Source organism: Apis laboriosa, unplaced genomic scaffold (genome assembly GCF_014066325.1).
Source record: "Apis laboriosa isolate Shangri-la unplaced genomic scaffold, ASM1406632v1 scaffold507_cov147, whole genome shotgun sequence".
NCBI classification, from domain to species: Eukaryota; Metazoa; Arthropoda; class Insecta; order Hymenoptera; family Apidae; genus Apis; species Apis laboriosa.
Window position 1 is genome coordinate 259,518 of NW_025223531.1, and position 22,635 is coordinate 282,152.

General features: G+C 23.3%; 3 protein-coding genes across 3 annotated transcripts; 1 reads left to right on the plus strand and 2 right to left on the minus strand.

Moving 5' to 3' along the window:
* Window positions 1-16: 16 nt before the first annotated feature.
* On the plus strand, window positions 17-11,797 carry LOC122717405 (eIF-2-alpha kinase activator GCN1). Its single transcript, XM_043941442.1, has 12 exons — window positions 17-136; window positions 1,022-1,217; window positions 1,305-1,644; window positions 1,783-5,590; window positions 5,725-7,210; window positions 7,851-8,487; window positions 8,600-8,944; window positions 9,028-9,221; window positions 9,307-9,518; window positions 10,044-10,297; window positions 10,407-10,628; window positions 10,764-11,797. The coding sequence occupies exons 2-12, from the start codon at window positions 1,165-1,167 to the stop codon at window positions 10,890-10,892; spliced, it is 7,680 nt and encodes a 2,559-aa protein (XP_043797377.1). The 5' UTR covers window positions 17-136; window positions 1,022-1,164; the 3' UTR covers window positions 10,893-11,797.
* A 1,639-nt stretch (window positions 11,798-13,436) lies between these two features.
* On the minus strand, window positions 13,437-20,401 carry LOC122717410 (radial spoke head 10 homolog B-like). The gene is made up of 11 exons (XM_043941446.1): window positions 20,247-20,401; window positions 19,985-20,088; window positions 19,837-19,923; window positions 19,120-19,264; window positions 18,062-18,264; window positions 17,640-17,936; window positions 17,241-17,450; window positions 15,826-15,942; window positions 14,608-14,790; window positions 14,411-14,529; window positions 13,437-13,614 (listed from the first exon to the last, which is right to left on the minus strand). Exons 1-11 carry the CDS (start codon window positions 20,399-20,401, stop codon window positions 13,480-13,482), a joined length of 1,755 nt encoding a protein of 584 aa, XP_043797381.1. The 3' UTR covers window positions 13,437-13,479.
* Window positions 20,402-21,206: 805 nt separating this feature from the next.
* On the minus strand, window positions 21,207-22,207 carry LOC122717413 (phosphatidylinositol 4-phosphate 5-kinase 7-like). The gene is made up of 4 exons (XM_043941450.1): window positions 22,200-22,207; window positions 21,904-22,144; window positions 21,294-21,469; window positions 21,207-21,213 (listed from the first exon to the last, which is right to left on the minus strand). The coding sequence occupies exons 1-4, from the start codon at window positions 22,205-22,207 to the stop codon at window positions 21,207-21,209; spliced, it is 432 nt and encodes a 143-aa protein (XP_043797385.1).
* Window positions 22,208-22,635: the final 428 nt, after the last annotated feature.

Consider the following 22,635-nt stretch of genomic DNA (forward strand, 5'->3'; position numbering starts at 1 on the left):
ATTACTAATTATTTATGTTTGATTTTATTATAGTTAACGAAAGCATTAAAAGATCTGCCAAATCGAATTCAAACCGCCAGTAAAAACGAGCGGCGAGAGATTCTACAAAATGTCGTCAATGTGTTGTCAAATCCTGGTAAGGAACGAAAATGTGAACAATTTTCTGATAAGAATTTATAATTTTTTTAAATAAAAGTATTTAATAATAGAAAAAGAAAAAGATTATATATATATATTTTTTATAAATATATTAAAAAATTAATGTATTAAGAAAAAATAACATTATATGTAATATAATTTTATAACGTATCAATTTATTAACCGACATTTATTAACCGACAATTATTTAATTATAATATTTATAATTTTTATGTAATTTATATTATTTTGTATATTATTTTTAATATTTTAGTTTCTTTTCACTTTTACTATTAATCACATAAAATAAAGCTTTTTTTTTTTATAAATATCAAAATATAATATATATATATATTTATATATTAAATTTTAATATTTTAACATAAATTTAATATTTTTTAAGAAATGAAAAATATATAAAATATCATATTTTGTAATTAATATACTTTATATTAATGTATTTCATATCTTATATTATGAAATAATTATATATAATAAAAAAATAATATATATTTCAATCATAATAATTAAATTATTTTTAATTATTATGATTGAAATATATATTACTTACTTTAATTATAATATTATCATAAAAATGTGAATTATATTGTTTAAATTTTTAGCATAAATTTTATAATTATATTACATAATATATCTATTATTATAATTTATATTCAAGCAAAAAATATGTAAATGAAGAAAATAAATTAATTTTATTTATAATAAATATTTGTATAAGTTTGTACTAAAAATAGAAGAAATATTTAAAATATCTTTTATATATTAAAATTGTAAAGATATTTTTATCATTTTTTTATATTAAAAATAATATTATTGAAAATTTCATTTTAATTGAAACATTATTATTATTATATATTTATAGGCATCAATGAGAAGATTGTACATGGAATTTGTAAAACCATATCTCTTACTTTACATCGATATAAGGATACTGCTTCCCAATCTTACGTGAAAAATTTAATTGAAGAACTATTAAAAAAACAACCAGAACCTTCAATAAAACATATGATTAATATTGTAATAGAACAAGCTACATGGCATAAAAATGTAGTTCCTACGTATGTAAATGTTACATAAATAGTTTCTCAAATATATTTATAATATTAATGCAATATTTTATAAATTATTAATAAAATATTTTTTAGTCTAAACACAGCTTTAACTGCATATCTTGCATTAAAATGGTCAACATTAATTGTTTTACATGGATATAAGAGCAATTTAAATATCAATACAGAATTACCAAAACTCATTGAAGCACAAGCAAATTTGAGTGCAGCAGCTTTGGCATCTATGGATAAAAAATTGACAGAAAAAGTATATGTTTTATTAGCACATCAATGGTCAACTGTTAAAGATATTGACATTGAATATTTAGAAACACTAACAAAACTAGAAGTTGAAAATGGTGTAATTGTTCTTGCTAGTTTACTCACTAAATATTTAGTCACTGCAAAAAAAAGTGAATTAGTGGCAAAATTGAAGGTAACGTTCATTAATAATATATTTTTAATAAAAAAAATCTGTTTTTATTAGTAATATTTTTTTTTTTTAATAAATAATTCTTTATAATAAAAAATTTTTATAATAAACATTATCAAACAAATATATATTTTTTTACAGACAAACACCATAGATCCTTTCATAAAATTAACTATTAGTTGTAAAAAAAAGCCAGATCTATATGTTGTTCATAACGCTGTACCTCTTCTTCGTAGAATATCTCATGATGAATTTAAAAGTCAACTATTACCAGCTTTGCAAAAAGCTATGTTAAGAAATCCAGAAATTATTATTGAATCAGTTGGATATATTTTAAGTGGTTTAAGTCTTGATTTAAGTCAATATAGTCAAGATATAAGTAAAGGATTATTTGCAAATTTACATTCAAAAGAAGATTTAGTTAGAGATGAAGCAGTGGGAGCTTGTCGTAGACTTGCTCTTCAATGTTCAGATACTATTGCTTTGGAAAACTTATTGTCATCTGTATTTGCTGTATTTCATGGATCAGAAGGGAAACTTACAGTTGCAACTCATAAAATTTCTGTATTACAAGGTGCTGGCAATCTTAGTTATAATGCAGCTTCAGGAAGTAGTGTTGAAAGATTAGCTGAAACAGCTTGTGAACATTTCATCAAAGTTCTTGAAACTGAAGTTCATGAGAAAACTTTAATTCATGCTCTTGAAATGATGGCTTTATGGACTAACAAATTTGCAAACAATGTCCCAAAATGTGTAATAGATGCATTTAAAAAAGGCATGACTGCTAAAACTTCAACTGCCATAGTGCGTACTGCTTATATTAAACTTTTCTTTTCTGCATCAGTAGCTTCTTATTCTGAAGCAATAACTCCATTATTATTACAATCATTAACAAGGGCTATACAACAATCTGCACAACCAGCTGCAGTTACAGAAGGTTTAATAGCTGCTTATTTATTGTTGAAATTTGTGCTTGCTAATCAAGTGGAAAATGATAAACAAACTATATTATGGAATGCAATTGATGAACAAATATTCTTTTCCGAAAAATTTTTGTCAACTTGTGGAGATGATATTTTATATCATCTTATGTTGCTTTGTGAAAGATTAATTACTGAATTTGGAGATAGGTTGAATGAAAAAACTTTAAATGGCGTACATAGAGCAATTGTAGCATGTGCCACTGCTCCTAAGTATAAAATAAGAAAACGCTGTTTTCCGTTAATTAAAAAAATTTTAACTGGTTTAAGTACATATGGTCCTGCACAAGAATTATTAATGGAATATAATAAATTCTTAGAACGTGTAAAAATTAAATCTGAAAATGATGAAAATAAAGAAGAATCTTTTAATTATGAAACAACTGGTAGATGTCTTGCAGATGGATTACTTGCTATTTGTTCAGGTTCTTTTTTGTTCGAATCACCTGCTATGCAAATGACAAAAGATGCATTAATACCATCTCATCATCCTGCAATTTATAAAGTAATGCCAAATTTATGGTTTAAAATTGCAAAGAATTTCAATCTTATACCAAAACACTTTTTATGTTCATTTAATCATGAAATAAAGAAAATACTTGTACAAAATTACAAACCTATTACTAGTTATGAAAATGCATTAACAAAAGTAATATCTATTATACCAGACATTATACTACCTGTAATAGTATCAAATATTACAAGTAAACTTGATGATGTAGAGATTTTAAAAGTCACTAAAGATGAATATTTTACTTATCTCACTCCAGAAGGAGAATTATATGATAAGAGTGTATTACCAACAAATGATGAAAATGATATTCTCAATTCAATGAATATGAAAAGGGAAAGCAAAGTATATTCATTTAAAGAACAGCAAGAAGAATTACAACTTAGACGAGAATTATATGAAAAAAGAAAGAAAGAAGGAAAAATAAAAGAACCTAAATTAACACCTAAGCAAGAAGAAATTCTTAAAGCTCAAATGGCAAAAGAAAGTACAATTCGGAAAAGATTAACAGAATTGAAACTTAAAATAGATAATGTTGTATCTCTAACTGTATGCTCTATGCATGGAAATGGTCAAGAATTATCTTTCTATTTAAAAGATCTTCTACCTCCGATTTTAAAAAATTTAGGATCACCATTAGCTGCTCCTGCAATGTCTGATCTTTATATTCGTTTAAAAGAAATTGTAAAAATAAACAATCCAGTTCTTAGTGATGTAGTAGCACATGTTACATTACGACAATTACAACCTCAATGTGATTTAAATCATGCTTGGGAAGAAGAAAATCTTGATACTGCAGTAAAAAGAACTTTAAATCTCTTGCATACAACAGCAATAAAACAAAAAAAATTATTTACAGCACCAACTTTTTGTTATATTTTTCCTTTTATAAAAAAAACTTTATTATCCTATAAAGATGATAATATGATTGTTCAAGGATTACAAATAATACAAGAACATGCTAAACAAAGAGGGAATTCTTCTGATTTCAGAGACATGAAACATCCTCAATTACTTCCACGTAAACATATGTTTGATCTATTAATAGAATTAATGGAAATCACAAGTGGAAGAGTACAGACACATGCAGTTGCAACATTATTAGATGTTGCTCAATCTGGTAGTGGTCAACCAGGTACTGCAATAGCAACTAATGAAGATATAAATTCTTTAATTGGAGCATTACAAAATTCTTTATCTACAATAAGAGATGGAGCATTAAGAGCTTTAACAGTAGTAAGACAAGCTTTTCCATCTCAGAAAGAAGATCCCGATCAACTTTCTTATCTTATTAGAAGAATATGGATTGCTAGATTCGATGTTTGTGATGAAAATAAAATCCTTGCAAATGAACTATGGAATGCTGCAGACTTAATAATGGATGCAGAAAAACTTTCTGATGAACTTATTCAAGATACTGCACATCCTGTAGAACCTATACAGCAAGCTGCTGCTTGTGCTTTGGCACAATGTTTAACTGAAGTTCCCTATTTAGTACCAATAATATTAGATAAATTATTACAAATGTATCAAGATAAATTAGCTATGATTCCGCCAAAATTGAATGATTTTGGTCGTATTGTTGAACAACCTATTGATACTTGGGGTCCACGACGAGGTGTAGCACTTGCATTGGCTCAATTGGCACCTCTTCTTAGTGCTGATAGTGTACTTAAACTTGTGCAATTTTTTGTTTCTATTGGTTTAGGAGATAGAAATCAAGCTGTTCGTACAGAAATGTTAACTGCAGCTGTAGCTGTTGTTGATCTTCATGGAAAAGCAAATATAACTTCTTTATTACCAGTTTTTGAAGAATTTATGGATAAAGCTCCTAAAATTGGAAGTTTTGATTCAATTAAGCAGTCTGTAGTTATTCTTATGGGATCTTTAGCAAGACATTTGGATAAAGATGACTCACGTATTAAACCAATAGTTATGCGTTTAATTGCTGCTCTCTCTACACCATCACAACAAGTACAAGAAGCAGTAGCTAATTGCTTACCACATCTTGTGCCTTCTATTAAAGATGATGCACCAAGTATTGTAGACAAATTAATGGACCAATTATTAAAATCAGACAAATATGGAGAACGTAAAGGTGCAGCTTATGGTTTAGCAGGTATAATCAAGGGTATGGGAATTTTGGCATTAAAACAGCTTGATATTATGACCACATTAACTAATGCCATTCAGGATAAGAAAAACTACAGACATAGAGAAGGAGCATTATTCGCTTTTGAAATGTTATGTACAATGCTTGGTAGATTATTTGAACCATACATCGTTCATGTTTTGCCACACTTATTATTATGTTTTGGAGATTCAAGTCAATATGTTAGAACAGCAACTGATGATACAGCTCGTGTAGTTATGAGTAAATTGTCTGCACATGGAGTAAAACTTGTTTTACCTAGTTTATTAGCAGCATTAGAAGAAGATTCTTGGAGGACTAAAACTGGTAAATAACTTAAATATTATTATTTTTATTATAATTATTCTAATGTATTCTAAATTGTATTCTAAATGTAAATTGTATTATAATTATTGTAATTTGTATTTAAAGAATTATATAATTTTTTTTATCATTTTAAGGATCTGTTGAATTATTGGGTGCAATGGCATATTGTGCACCAAAACAACTTAGTAGTTGTTTGCCAAGTATAGTTCCAAAGCTCATTGAAGTACTTAGTGATTCACATACAAAAGTTCAAGAAGCTGGTGCAGAAGCTCTTAAAGTTATTGGAAGTGTAATTCGTAATCCAGAGATTCAAGCTATTGTACCAGTTTTATTAAAAGCTTTACAAGATCCTTCTCATAAAACAGCTACTTGTCTACAAACTCTTTTAGATACACAATTTGTACATTTTATTGATGCTCCATCGTTAGCTCTCATTATGCCTGTAGTACAAAGAGCATTTTTGGATCGTTCAACAGAAACAAGAAAAATGGCAGCACAAATCATTGGAAATATGTATTCTTTAACTGATCAAAAAGATTTAACTCCATATTTACCAACTATTATTCCTGGTTTAAAAACAAGTTTATTAGATCCAGTACCAGAAGTACGAAGTGTATCTGCAAGAGCATTAGGAGCCATGGTACGAGGAATGGGTGAATCAAGCTTTGAAGATCTACTTCCTTGGTTGATGCAAACTCTTACATCTGAAACAAGTAGCGTTGATCGATCAGGTGCTGCACAAGGGCTTTCAGAAGTTGTGAGAGGATTAGGTGTTGAAAAACTTCATAAACTTATGCCTGAAATTATTAGTACTGCTGAAAGAACTGACATTGCTCCTCATGTGAAAGACGGTTATATTATGATGTTTATTTACATGCCAAGTGCATTTACTACAGAATTTACGCCTTATATTGGACAAATTATCAATCCTATTTTGAAAGCTTTAGCTGATGAAAATGAATATGTTCGTGAAACAGCACTTAGAGCAGGACAACGTATTGTTAATCTTTATGCTGATTCTGCAATTATGTTATTATTACCAGAATTAGAGAAAAGTCTTTTTGATGATAATTGGCGTATTAGATATTCATCAGTTCAATTGCTTGGAGATTTATTATATCGAATCTCTGGTGTTTCGGGAAAAATGTCAACAGAAACGGCTAGTGAAGATGATAATTTTGGAACCGAACAATCGCATTTTGCCATTATTAATGCACTTGGTGCTGAAAGACGAAATCGCGTTTTAGCTGGATTATATATGGGTAGATCAGATGTTGCATTAATGGTACGCCAAGCTGCTCTTCATGTATGGAAAGTTGTTGTAACAAATACACCAAGAACTTTAAGAGAAATATTACCAACATTATTTACTTTATTACTTGGCTGTTTAGCTAGTACAAGTAATGATAAAAGACAAGTGGCAGCAAGAACATTAGGAGATTTAGTTAGAAAATTAGGTGAAAGAGTATTACCAGAAATCATACCTATTTTGGAAAAAGGTTTACAAAGTGATCAAGCTGATCAGCGACAAGGTGTATGTATTGGATTATCAGAAATTATGACAAGTACAAATAAGGATATGGTGATAACCTTTGTAATCAGTTTAGTTCCAACAGTAAGGTAAATATTTAACTAAATTTTAACATATTAATGTTTCTATAAGTTCAATCCAAATGTTTGAATTTAAAATCATTTGAAATATTTATGATATTATAAATAATTGAACTTAATATAATGTTTTGAAATCAGAAATATATTGTATATTTTAAAAAAAGTTTAGGTGATTTTGATTTTTAATTAAAAAAAAAATTTTTTTTGGCAATTTTAAATATTCCAATTTCTAGTTGATTCAAAATTTATTAACTTTTTTTATTTGAAACATTTTTTATATACTATCTTATATATAATAAGATTATTGAAAATATTTAAAATATCATATACAACAGTTTGCTAAATTATTATTATTATCACTATTTCAAAATAATTAATGTAAAATATTTGTGGGAAATGTTTGAAACATTGATTTTAAAGATAAAAATAAATATAAAAATTGATATATAAAAATATCAGTCAAGGTTTATTTGATTATCAAATTTTGTATTTGTTTTTATCTCTAGAATCGAATTTCTAAATGTATTCCAAATATATTAATATATTAATTTCTATATATTGTTAAATTATATTAATTAATTATAAAAAATTATATTAATAAAAGTATATAATAAATTATACTAATAAAATTTTATTATTCATATTCTAGAAAAGCATTATGTGATCCATTACCAGAAGTTCGACAAGCTGCAGCAAAAACTTTTGATGGTTTACATTCAACTGTAGGAGTAAGAGCATTAGATGATATATTACCAGCAATGTTAACACAATTAAATTCACCAGATCCTGCAGAAGCAGAGAATACTTTAGATGGTTTACGCCAAGTAATGGCAATAAAATCTCGTGTTGTTCTACCATATCTAGTACCTCAATTAACAACTCCACCTGTTAATACAAAAGCATTATCAATCTTGGCAAGTGTAGCAGGCGAAGCATTAACAAGGTTCCTTCATAAAATCCTACCAGCACTGTTGACTGCTCTCTCTAGTGCTCAAGGATCACCAAATGAAGTGCAAGAATTAGAATATTGTCAAGCAGTAATTCTATCTGTTACTGATGAAGTTGGTATTAGAACAGTTATGGATCAACTTATGGAAGCCACACGAGCAGATGATCCATCTAGACGTCGAAGTGCTGCAACTTTGTTATGTGCTTTTTGCCGGGATACACGTGCAGATTACAGTCAATATGTTCCACAATTATTACGAGGTCTCATTCACTTATTTACAGATGACGATAAAGATGTATTACAAATGAGTTGGGAAGCTCTTACAGCAGTTACCAAGGTTATTTTTGTGTTTCATTTATTATTTAAATAAATATCTTAATCTTAATATAATATAATATCTTTATCTTAATATAATTTTTATAAATTAATATATTAAATTTCATTTTTAGACTTTAGCATCTGATCAACAAATTGCGCATGTACAAGATATTAGACAAGCCGTTCGATTTGCAGTATCTGATTTAAAAGGACAAGAATTATTGCCAGGATTCTGTTTACCAAAAGGAATTACTCCTATTCTTCCGATATTCAGAGAAGCTATATTAAATGGTCTGCCAGAAGCAAAAGAACAAGCAGCTCAAGGTCTTGGAGAAGTTATAAAATTAACTAGTGCTTCAGCATTACAACCAAGTGTTGTACATATTACTGGACCATTGATTCGAATTTTGGGTGATCGTTTTAATTGGAGTGTTAAAGCAGCAGTTTTAGAAACTCTTGCAATTTTACTTGGCAAGGTAATATCTTATATATATTATATATATAATATCAAATATTAAGAGAAAAATATTACAAATAATTACTTAAATGCTTTGATTAGGTTGGAGTTATGTTAAAACAATTTTTACCACAATTACAAACTACTTTCTTAAGAGCATTGAATGATAGTAATAGACAAGTGAGATTAAAAGCTGCTTATGCTTTAAGTAATCTCATTGTAATACATACTCGTGTAGATCCATTATTTACAGAACTTCATACTGGCATAAAAACTGGTGATGATCCAGCTATTAGGTATAAATCAAAAAATTAAATATTTTTCATAAGTTATTTATAAATTTCTAATTAAAATTTATATATATTTACATATTTTATTCAGGGAAACAATGTTACAAGCTTTAAGAGGTGTTCTTACACCAGCTGGTGATAAAATGACAGAACCAATGAAGAAACAAGTTTTTGCTACTTTAAGTAGTATGCTTGGTCATTCTGAAGACATTACAAGAAATGCAGTAGCTGGTTGTTTTGGAGCATTGATACGATGGCTTAGTCCAGATCAACTTAACATTGCATTTAATGAAAATTTATTATGTAGGTTTAATTATTTGAAAAAATAAATATTGTTTATAAAATATTTTTTTATATAATACAAAACAATATAAGTATAATACATAAAATATTAATATATTCATGGAACAGTTGGAAATTCTGAAAAATAAAGAAGAAATTCTAAGAATAAACATAAAAGTTGAGATTTACATATTATAAATAATTCGTGATAACATATAAAAAGCTGATGTAACAAAAACAGAACATTTCCATCTTGCTTCACAAATTCAATTGCTTAATAAACTATAAGCAATATTTTTGCATAATTACTAAATTTTGTGTTTAGAATTAATCCTCCAAAGGTGTTCTACGAATATATTAACTCTATAATTAATAATATAATTAGTAAATCTATAATATATTAATTATATAATTAAGATATTTAAAATTAAAGATATTTAAAAAATTTAAAATTTTTTTCACAATTTTTTTGTGATTTTGTATTTTTTTTATAGAATATGTTTAACATTAAATTATTTAACAATTAACAATTTTAACAATTTGTAGGTAATGATTCAACTGTTGATTGGATGCTTAGACATGGACGTTCTGCAGCATTATTTGTCGCATTAAAGGAATCTCCAACAACTGTTTATAATAATAAAGAAAAAGATCGCGTTTGCAGTGTAATATTTTCGTATTTAAGTGCTGATCGAGTCCAAATTGTTATGAATGGTGTACGAGCTTGTGGTTATCTGTTTCAATATCTTATGAATGAAGGACAATCTATACCTCAACAAATTTTATCTCCGTTTGTACGGGTAAAAATTTAGAGATTATATAATTTTATATTTACAACTTTTTATAAACATATATAAAAATAAATATAAAATAACTTGTATAAATAATTTATCATGTAAATAATTTTAGTCGATGAATAACAATAGCAATGATGTAAAACAATTATTAGCCAAAGTTTGCATTCATTTGGCTCGTAACATATCGCCAGAAAAAATGTCACCAGAATTACTTAAATCACTTTTACCTATGTTGGTAAATGGAACAAAAGAAAAAAATGGTTATGTAAAAGCTAATAGTGAACTTGCTCTCATAGCAGTACTTAGATTGAGACAAGGAGAAGAAGAACATCAGGTATTTATCAATTTATATTACACAATAGTTTATATTACAGTTTATATTACACAAATATAAATTGAATTTGAATACTGATTAGTTAAATTATAATTCTATTTTAACTAACTATTTTAATTAAATTATATTTTTCAGCGTTGTATGGCTTTCTTGGATGCTGGTGCAAAAGAATCGTTATCAGATGTAGTCAGCAAAGTATTGCGTAAAGTTCTATCTCAGCCTGAAGGCAAAATAGAAGAATTGGATGATACATTACTTACGTGAGAGATATTGTATGTCCTGGGGCTCATTACGTACTGCACCCATTCTAATAGTTATACTATCAATAATTATTCGAACAATTTTTATAAAAAGACTCACTGTTCGTCTACTAGTTGCATTATAAAGACATTAGTTCGTTCCATATTGTATCTCGATAATCAATTAAACAAAGTAAAATGTAACAATCGCTCGATGGCATTCAAGTTACTTAAAGTAAGGTATCCTGTTTATCGAATAGTTTGGATACATGTTGTAGATATTTTTATGAAAAATGTTTTCTATTATCACTTTATTAATCTGTTTTTTTATATTTTAATCATTAGTATAACGAATTTATCTCAAAATTATAAATTTATAAATGAATCGATAGAAAGTAATGAAATATGTCGAACTTGAAAATAATTTATGATACAAATTAAATTTTGATCGTGTTGTATTCGCGATACATTTTTTTGGTATGATTTGTTAATAGTATTATTAAAAATAAATTATTTTATTTTTTATTTATGCAGAAAGTTAAAATAATTTTTGAATTAAAATATATAACTATTTCACATTTTATAAGAACTTTATATTGATTAATTTTAATTCAAATATTATCAAATAATATCAAATATTATTAAACCGAATAATATATTTGCTATCGAGGATTTGAACAGTATCGCGCTTTATTATCATAAAAGCGTATTTTGCTGTGCTGTACTGTAGTTATGTGCATCGGTATATAGTTTATATTTTAGAATTACTTATAGAGATTGTTGAAATGGCTTTAGCCACGATAACGCGATACTTCTAAATCTACTATTGAAATATCTTCATCTTCAGATTTTTTTTTCATTTTGATTTTAAAAATTAATAACAATTTTATGATTATATTCATTGCATGATTCACAATTTGTAAAAATATACATTTTGTACATAAATTGTATGATATTAATATTTATAATTTGGCAGTCAAATATGAGATTTTATATTTTTATATATAAGTCTTTCTTTGTTTCGATGAATTTCTTTTTTAATATCAAATTAAATTTTCATTCTTTTCATTATCCTTTCATTATCATTTCTTATCATTATTATATATTTCTATTTTTATTCTTTTGGAGAAAATAAAATAAATATCAATAATTAAATTTTTTATTAGTGATTAGAAAATATTTCCACATATAAATTAATATAAGAAAGAATCAAATTTTATATTTAATCAAATATTAATGTGTATTCAGTATCTCTAGAATAAATATAAAAAAGGAAGACATCAAAAGATAATATAATGGATTAGAAGTAACGCGTATACATTGCATTTTAAGTAAAAACACTACTATAAGCGACTTAGTCACACACTGTCGTTCCTCTGACTTCCTGAGCCCTGGGACTTTTATGAAAACATATTTAGCATAGTATTTTATGCATAAAAATCAATTAAGTTCCACTGCATCATTATGTGAAAATGCGTAATGGATTCGCTTGTTCCGATGACACTGACAATTTTGTTATTGCTCGCTCAAGACTGAATCGTTCCATCCGTGGCTGCAAGGAGAGCCAACTGCCACGTTCTTTTCAATTTTATGATGTTTCATGAATGAAGTTTCTATCTGTACCTGTCCAAAAAGTCCAACGTATTTGTATATGCAAAACTATCAAATTACTTTTACGGTTGGATGCATTGAATAGTTTGTCATTTAATTATTTTTATTATTTAAGCTTCTTTTTCCAGATATCGAAAATTATTATAAAAATACTAAAATCGTATTAATGTAAAAGTCATATAAATTGATTTAATTGTTATTATTTTTTTTTCATTTTCTTTTTTTCATAAATTTTAAATATTTTATTATAGATTATTTATTAGCGGCAAACATTGAAATACTATGCTGCCAAAAATTTTATGATTTCTTAAATTAAAAAAATAGCCTTATAAAGGCAATTTATTTATCCATTAAGAATTTTATAATTTTTAATTATATAGATGTATGTGATACATATAGAACGTTCAAAGAAAATATATATTTTTTTCATTTATATCGTCATTAAATGACAAATTTTAGTTTATATTGTTCGTACTGGAGGAACATTGGCAGTAATGAGTTGTTTTTATTAATATCATTTATAAGTTATTTTACTAATTTTCTTTAGAAAGTTATGTTTTTATTTTTTATTTTCATTTTTGTTCTTTAATATATCAATGTGCCAATGCAATTCTAGTTTACTTCAATGGATATTTTCTTATTTGTTTTAAATTGATTTAATTACAATTTTGCGTATATAAGTATATTTTTAAAAATAAACTGCAGTAAAAACTGCTTAATTTTATTTAATATTATCCTAAATGTTTAAAGTGAAATAAACTAGAAATAGTAATATGAGAGATAAAATTTTCACATAAATGAAATAAAATTAGATTTAATTATTATTTTAATAAATTATATTAAATTAATTTATTTTTAAATTCGGAAAATGATTTTGAATCAAAAAAGTTTATATTAGATTTTATTATTATTTTAACAAATTATATTAAATTAATTTATTTTTAAATTCGGAAAATGATTTTGAATCAAAGAAGTTCATTAATTCAAGAGCTTTTTTCTTTTTATAAATTATTAATTTCTACTGACTTGATTTCCTTCTCAATTTTCGTTTGTAATAATTTTTCAGATTTATTTTTTAAAAAGAATAATTCCTTCGTTGCCTCTAGTATTATTTCATAAAATTCAAGAAATGTCAGCTGTAACATTCAATTTCTATATTGTAAAATATGCATAATACCGTATACGATGTGTCTGTAAAATATATTACACATTTAAGCAAAAGATAATTAAGTTAGGAGAAATGCAATTTTTGTAATATCTGTAAATAATTGATTAAAGTATTAAATTATATATGGTATTCAATATTGGTTTATGAATAAATATCGATATAATAAATACATTTTACAATCTATAGTATTTATAATATTTTGTTTTCGATATAAGTAATAATAATTTTATAATTAAAATTGATATTTCGATAAAATTCAATTTCATATAATCTTCATTTTATATTATTTACTTATTTTGTTTATTCAATTTCAATTTCATTTTCGTAATTCTTCTAACATTTATTATATAAAATAAAAATTGCATAATAGTAATAATATATAACAATCATAAGAATAATTGTTCAATAAAAAGGTAATATCAAATAACATTTAATGTTATTATTGATATTATGTAATTTTATTTGATTATACAATCATATAAAATTGAAAATATTTATGAATATCAAATTATTATCTTTCACTTTTTTTAATATAGCACACTTTATCATAATCTATTGCGTTTACTTTAAGAAATTAATAAATTATAATATAAAATCTTCGAAACATGATAATATAAAATATATTTTAAACATTATAATATCGAAAATTAAAAATACCAAAGCAAGTACAATCAAATAATCCATTTTTTCAATCGTTTAGTTGAATTATATTTACCGAATTTTATTTATATTTACATCAAAATTTAAATCTTAAGATCATATACCTTATAATCCATATTTATAATTATGCCAGTATTTGTATCTTTTATTCCAGGACATATTAGTGTCATGATTTCTACCATTTTTATAGCTCCTAGCTGACTAAAGATCAACAATTTGTTAACTGTAATATAAATTGTATTTTTAATTTAAATAAATTAAAAAATAATGATTTTATAGAGTGTGCTATATAATTAAATGCTATACATACTTAGATTATTTTCATTTTTCTTTGATATATCAGTTGTATAATTATGTAATGTAAACATTTCATTAAGTTTTAGTAAATAACTAATTTTTTCACCTATTGTCACAGAATTAATTCCCTCCGGAAATATTTTCATAGTTTCAGTAGTCATGGCAAACAATCGTGAATCTTTTGCATCTACATTATTAATATTTATATATTTTAATGTAAAAATATCATTATTATAAAAATTAGATTTTAAGCAGATTCTGCATGCATACATACTGTGACATGTACAAACACATTATTGTTCACTATTAATAAAATACTTTAAACTTGTATATTTTGTTTAAATACTTAAAAAACTTAAAAAACTTAAAATTTGTCTAATTACTTTATGGTTTTAAATGTATACCAAAAAATAAAGTTTTTTAAGTTTAATATATTACTTTATTATAATTTTTAATCTGCAAGAAATACTCCCAAAATATTTAATCGCATGCTATGATACGAAAATTGCCGAAATAATATACATATATATGTTTACTTATTAATATTTTTTTCATATTATATTAAAGTTTTATTATTTTAGCATGCAGCAATATTTTTTTTAGTTACCTATGTATTTTTTTGTATATTTTAAAAATTTTTTATACATTTATCATATAATAAATATATAAAAATTTAGAATTAATTATCATAAAATTAATTATAAAAATATAAGAAATTAAAATGAAGGTAATATTTTTTATAATAATATTATAAAAATAAAAATATTTTATTATTATTAATATTTATTTATCTTTGCAATTCGAAATGTATAAGTATTTGATAATTATTTGACATATATATATATATATATTAAGTAATATTTTATATGTATTTATATAATATATTGTTATATTATCTTTAAAGGATTGATTCTAGAGAATAAAATAAACATAAAACATTGGTTGAAAATTATTTATTATATATTATAAATTATAAATTTGGAAAAAGCAGAATACAGAGTGAAATTTCTGTTATACTCTATTTCCTTTTCACTTTATCTAATGCGAAATTAAATTATTTACAATTTAATAAATAAGTCTTAATTGAGATTTCTATATCTTTGTATCAACTTATCTAGAATCAATTCTCCAAATATATTAACATTATATATATGTTATCATATATATGTTTTATATCATACGCAAACAAAAAATTCATATTGTAAATCAATTATTAGCTTACTCAAGATGCATGTTGATTGAAGCAAATCTCTTGCAGAAGGTGGATATCCAATTTGTTGATACAATTTAAAAACACAATTCATAGGTAATATATCCTTATTCTCATTGCATAAAGTACCTATATGACATGAAAAATTTTATTTTAATTAATAAACCAATCTATCTATAAAAATTCAAACTTTTTTTCTATCTAGACAATATCTCAAATAAAAATTATTATTTATTACTTAACTACAATTATCCTATAACAATAATTTTGTATTTATGAAGATAAAAATTTGCATTAGGCATTCGATATTTTTGTGATATGTAAACAAAGAGAAATTTATTTCTTCTTTTTTTTCTTATCTCTATTTATTTATCTGATAATATACATATATTTACATATACAGTTGTTTTTAAAATTGAAAGATGACACAGATTGATTTTTATAGAAATAAAATATTCGTAAAATTAGGAAGGATGAAGTAATAAAAATTGCAGAAAATCTATTTTTTCTAAGGATTGATAGAATCAGTATTACATTGATTGAAGAATTGAAATCATACATCTAAAGAATTATAAAAATGCACTATAGCTTTGAAAATAAAATTTTTATAATAATTAAAATAAAAATATAGAATTAGCTAATTTCAAGAATCTTAACAGATCTAAAAGAATCTTTACTTGATATGAAAATTTTGATTAACTTTTGGAATATATATTAGAATATGATGCTACAATAAGTCAAAAGATCAATCAATAGATTCAAATTTAATTTTCGTCATGTATATAATATACTACAATATATAAGATTAATACATAAAATATCTTTGAAGGATTTTAGAGATAAAAATAAATATAAACATATTTATATAAAAATATTAGTTATATAAAAATATTTATTGAAACTTATTTATTAAATTATAAACAATTTAATTTTGCATTAGATGAAGCGAGATAAAAATAGAATACGATAGCGATATAACGGAGACAGAAAGAATGTCATGCTCTTTCTATCTCATTTCATCTAATTCAGACTTCAATTATATTTATAACTTAATAAATAAGCCTTGAAAATTTTTATATATCAACTTTTCTGTTTGTTTAGTCTTTAGAATCGATTCTTCAAACTCTCCATATATATAGTATATATAATCTTCACAAAAATATTGAGATAATAATATCTTTTTATTCTAAAAACAAGACATAGTTTGGAGATTCATTGTAAATGTAACATTGTAAAAGCTTATTTTATTTATTTAATTCTTCTTAAGAACTAACTTTCTAGAAAGCAAATAAGAATAATGAAGTTTTCTTCATGACAAATAATTTTTTATAATTTTTCGAGATAAATTACTGTATTTGCGAAATATATTAATATAAATATATATAATAATCTTTTTCTATTTATGTAATTTTATATGGCTTATATACCAACATGATTTCCAACATGAGGATATATATCATTTTTCAAAAATTTGTTCAAACCATTAGCAAGTTTTCCATTCATTTCTCCGACTTCTATATTATTATATTTTGTATACAAGTGCCAAGATACTTCTAACAACGCATGTAAAAATTGCCAGATTTCAATCTTTTCAAATGGATAGTGGGGATCTTTCACTATTGTACTTTTATTTTTTGCTATAATATTATTTCAATAATAGATAATAATGTTTAATATATATTAATAAATAAATTTTAATATTTATATAAATAGATTTATAATTATTGATGAATAATAGTAAAATAATGTTCCAAAATATTTTTTTGTGTCGATAAATATTTTTATCTATAGACAATATATTATATATACATATATTAACTATTTACCTATATGTTTATCGATTGTGGAGAGAGAAATTTTTTTTTGAATATTACAATCTCTCCATAATTGCCATAAACATAGTCTGCTCATTACAAGATTACATTTTGGTGCTGACTTTGCAAATAATTTGGCATAATCATTATAAATTTGACGTAAACGAAGGATATGAATCATTAAACATTTGTATATCCAGCATTCTTCATAATTCCATTCAGATTTTGTCATATCTATTACATCAGAGTTAAAAAGCTGTCCTTGTGGAAAATCATTTTCTTCATTTATAACTTCATTTATAACAATATCTATACGAAATTAATAATATAAATAATAAAATTAATAACAAGTTACTTAATATAGAAGTATAGATAGTATAAAAAAAAATAATATATTAGTTTTATTAATAGTATAATAAATATAAATAAATAACCGTTTGAAGGTACATGTAAACAAGCACAAGATTCGTTTTCACAACTATAACATCTTCCAGATGAAATTGAAGGTTCAAAATGTGGTTCCAAACTTTCTGGATCCAGTAGACGAGTTATGTAATAAGTTAAACACGGAAATTGTTCTGGTTTTAGGATAGGTGTTACGAAAGCTTTTGCCAATTCGGCAGGTTTTTCAATAAATCTATAAATAATTAAACTGTAAAGATATCTTTAAATGTTATTGCTTTTATGATTATTTTCATATTTTATTCTGATTCTATTTTAATAATATTTATTTTATTAATATATTTCTGATTTTATATATTATATAACTTATAAAATAAATATTATATTTTTAATTATTGTTAAGTAAATTTAATTGTATCTGAAATATTATGCAAAGATTTAAAACATGTAAAACAAAAAAAAAATTTTGATTCTCTATGAATGAAATTTAAAGAATAATATAATATTATTATTTAAATTTTCTCTTTATTTTTTAAAAACTTTTTTTTATTATTTTTTTCTCTTATATATTAAGCTTATATTTAAAGTTTTATATTATTATTATAAATTTTATAATATTTCAATTATTGATTTAATTTTTTTTTTAAAAATTCCATTCATATTTATATTATTTATATAAACGCATAATTATTTAAACTTTTTTTATATATAATATATGAAAAAAATAACAATAAATTAAAAATAATTTTTTTAATTTTTTTATAAATTAAAAAAAATAATAAATATAATATGTGAAAGAAATAATATCTAATAAGTAATATTTAAAAGTTATTTTTATATTTTTTAAATATCACATATAATTGTCACTTTTATTTTCACAATTTAATTCCTACCAAATATATGTATATATATATGTTGGTTGTCATTATATAAATAATAAATGCAGATAATTGTTCATATATATTTATATTTATATTTATATATATTACTATATATGTATATATATATATATATATACTATATATATATTCTTAATGAATAAAAAAATAATCTATATTAATATGACTATTGAAATCATAGTGATTCTTACTTTGGTTTCATATCTTTAATTACTATGCATTCTTCTTTATCTTTTACTTCTAATTCATTTTCTAAATTATTATCTTTCATAATATCAGCACATAAAATATCATTCAAAAATAATGGATTAGCTTCGAATTTTTCCCCATTATTTCCTATATATATATAATAAAAGTATATTTTTAATTAAGATAATGTTTTGAACGAATAAAATAAATATATGTATATATATGTATATTAATATATTTGTGAAATAGATTTGGAGAATCGATTTTAAAGATAAAATAAATATATATATAATTTGGTATACAAAAATATTTTGATGAGATTGATTGAAATTATTTCTTAAGTTATAAACAATTTAAGTTTGCAAAAAATAAATGAAATGAGATAGAGACAGTATGAAAAGATAATGTAATAGAGATAAATCTATATTTCAATTATTTAAATCTTAAATAAATCTCCACATTTTTATATAATAATTCTTTTCTTTGTTTTTTGAGCTCTAGAATCAATTCTTCAGAGATATTCTATAAATATATTTTTTTCTTTTAAAACTTATTGTAAATATCATTATATTAACTTGTTAATACGATTATAAGTAACGAAATATTTAAATAATTTTTTTATGTATAAAGTAACAAATTTAAAAATACGAATTCAGTTTTAAATATATTATATATTTTTAAATTTAATTTAAGTTTAATAATAAAAATATTTACGTTACCAATTATAATTCCATAACCATGTTTCTTATTATCCTCCCAATATCCAGAATACTTTGCTCCACCGACAGAATTAAATTTCATATCTCCTATATGAAAACAATCTAATTAATATTTTTAATTTCGTTTTAAAATAAAAATATAATCCACCTTTGCCATGGCGCAATCCATGACGCCAATAGCCTGTGTAAGATGCTTCTTGTGGCCAAGTAAAAGTTCTGTTGAAGAATCCATTCCATACATATTCTCCATAACTAATGTATATTATAATATATATAATTTCATAATATTAAATATATATTATATTATAAATCTAAATATTATAATATTAAAAATATATTAAGATGAAAAGATGTTTTATTTTATATTATATATTTTTGATTAATTATCATAAGAATTGAAATTAACAAACCCATGCATTGAACCACATTTCCATTCTCCACGATAAAAATTTCCATTGGTCCAGACCATAGTCCCGATACCATCACGAATTCCATTTTTCCATTGACCCACGTAACGAGCACCGCTTGGATAAATCCGTAATCCAATCCCATTCATCTTGTCCATTACCCAATCGCCATCGTATGAACCATTATCATCATAACGAGCATAACTTTTGTAATAAACATATTGATTGTTTAATCAACATAATGACAAGCTCATATATAGATGAGAATATATTTATAGTTTTGCTATTACATCATGAAAATTTATATAAAACATTTTTTTGTATAATTTAGTAATTTTCGAGTTATTTGGAACAGTCTGTATCTTGAATATATATTTGTATTTTGTATTTAATATATTATATATTTTTCCAAATTTTCTTCTAAATTCTAAAATCTTAAATAAATTTTTTATTAAAATAACGAAGAAAATACAATATAGAACATTGAAATACATATAAAAATATTCTCAATTTTTGATAGCTAGAATAGATGAAATCCATGAATGTTTAGGATCTTATCTTATAATAATCCAAATTTGAATTCTGATCATGGCAAAATGACAATGTGAGAACATTGTAACAGAAAGAATGTAAAGAAAAGGTATTCCCATATTCTTTTTTTAATTTTTGCGTTTATTTTTACCCTACTAATATTTACATTATATGTATAATAACGCGGTAATTATATAAATAAAATTTATTAATATAAAAAATCAGTATAGATTATATTTTGAAATTATATTTATAATTTATAATATTTATAATTATTATAAATTAAAAGTAAGAAATATTTGAAAACAATAAAATATTTTTTATCTAGTTTTTTATCTAGTCTATATTGCATATAATATTTTTTTTTATTTTTTTTTTTTTAAATTATAAATTTTATGTCTGTAAAGTATTTCATCATATGCTATTTTTTTTTTAATACCTACATATATTTTAATTTTCATATTCATGTAAAGTTCTAATTGATTCTAAGTTTTAAAATAATTATTTTGTATAACATACCCTTTACCATGTCTTAAGCCCTTATACCACTGACCAGTATACATGTAACGATTTTCTCCATCCACCATCATTCCTCTACCATGTCGATAACCATTTATAAAATCACCTTCGTACCAACAAACATTATTCCATTCCAGTAAACCTTTCCCATGCATAAGATTTTGTTCAAATGTTCCCTGCGAAACTGTATTATTTTTAATAATAAAAAATTAAAGAGAAAATTGTTTATAATATATAACATTTTTATTTACTTAAATAAAATTTTCTATTTTTTAAAAATTTAGTCATTTTTATTTATTTTAAAAGAGTGAAATTATAATTAGAATAAAAATTATAATAAAATATATATATATATAATACATATAATATAAATGTAATATAAATTTAACAAAATACATAATTTTTTGAAATAATGTTAGTAAATTATGAATTTATGAATTATGAATTAAAAATTTATTAGATTGATAAAAATTAATTTAACTTAAATAAAATTTCAATTTTTATTAAAATATTATCAATCTTATTACACAATAATCTGATTTTATTGATTGAAAAATATATCAATGTTTTAATATAATGTCTAAGAAAATAATAAATTGAAAATTCTTACTTTATATTGAGCACCATTAACCCATCTATAAACGCCTTCACCTTCCATCATTTTCCTACTAATACGACCACTGTACGTATTATTATTAATGAATGTTATATTTGCAAATTCATCGGGCAATTTTAACTTCCAAGATAAATCCATGTTTGTATCGCTAATATATCCTTCAAATTCATCTTTTTTATTTCCAACTACAATTTCTTCTTCATAATATTGTTCTTCATCAATACATTCTTCATCACTAAGTATATCATCATCATCAATTATTTTCTTAGGTTTTTTTCTTAAATATTTACCATCCCATCTGTATTCAGTAATAAATTTTTAATAATAATTTTAATTGTTAATGTACTTTACTCAATATTATAATAAACAATAATTACATTATTCATTTTCTGTAATATATATATTATATATATTATATTATATATATATAAATATATTATATATATTTATAATATATATTATATATATATATAATATATTTATATATATATATAACATATATAAATATTATAAATTTATTATAAATATTATATATATAATATATATAAATATTATATTTTCTATATAATAATATAACATAAAAACATGAAATTCAAACGGAAATATAATTTAAAAATAAAAAAATAAAATTTTTTCTTTTAGAAAGAGAAATAGCATATCATGTTTAATGATTTAAAATAACGAATTTAAAATAAAATTTCAAACCGAAAGTTCTATATTTCTATA

Excerpts from the sequence above, each read along its gene's own strand:
- LOC122717413 (XM_043941450.1), bottom strand. Across the intron at positions 21,470-21,903 it reads TTAATGGTGCTCAATATAAA|GGAACATTTGAACAAAATCT; the intron begins GTAAGAATTTTC and ends ACAGTTTCGCAG.
- LOC122717410 (XM_043941446.1), bottom strand. The coding sequence starts at position 20,401 with ATGGACAAGATGAATGGGATTGGATTACGGATTTATCCAAGCGGTGCT. Across the intron at positions 14,791-15,825 it reads TCAATCAACATGCATCTTGA|ATGCAAAAGATTCACGATTG; the intron begins GTAAGCTAATAA and ends TTAATAATGTAG. Across the intron at positions 14,530-14,607 it reads AAATAATCTAAGTATGTATA|TTAACAAATTGTTGATCTTT; the intron begins GCATTTAATTAT and ends TTTATATTACAG.
- LOC122717405 (XM_043941442.1), top strand. The coding sequence starts at position 1,165 with ATGATTAATATTGTAATAGAACAAGCTACATGGCATAAAAATGTAGTT. Across the intron at positions 7,211-7,850 it reads AGTTTAGTTCCAACAGTAAG|AAAAGCATTATGTGATCCAT; the intron begins GTAAATATTTAA and ends TTCATATTCTAG. Across the intron at positions 9,222-9,306 it reads GGTGATGATCCAGCTATTAG|GGAAACAATGTTACAAGCTT; the intron begins GTATAAATCAAA and ends TATTTTATTCAG.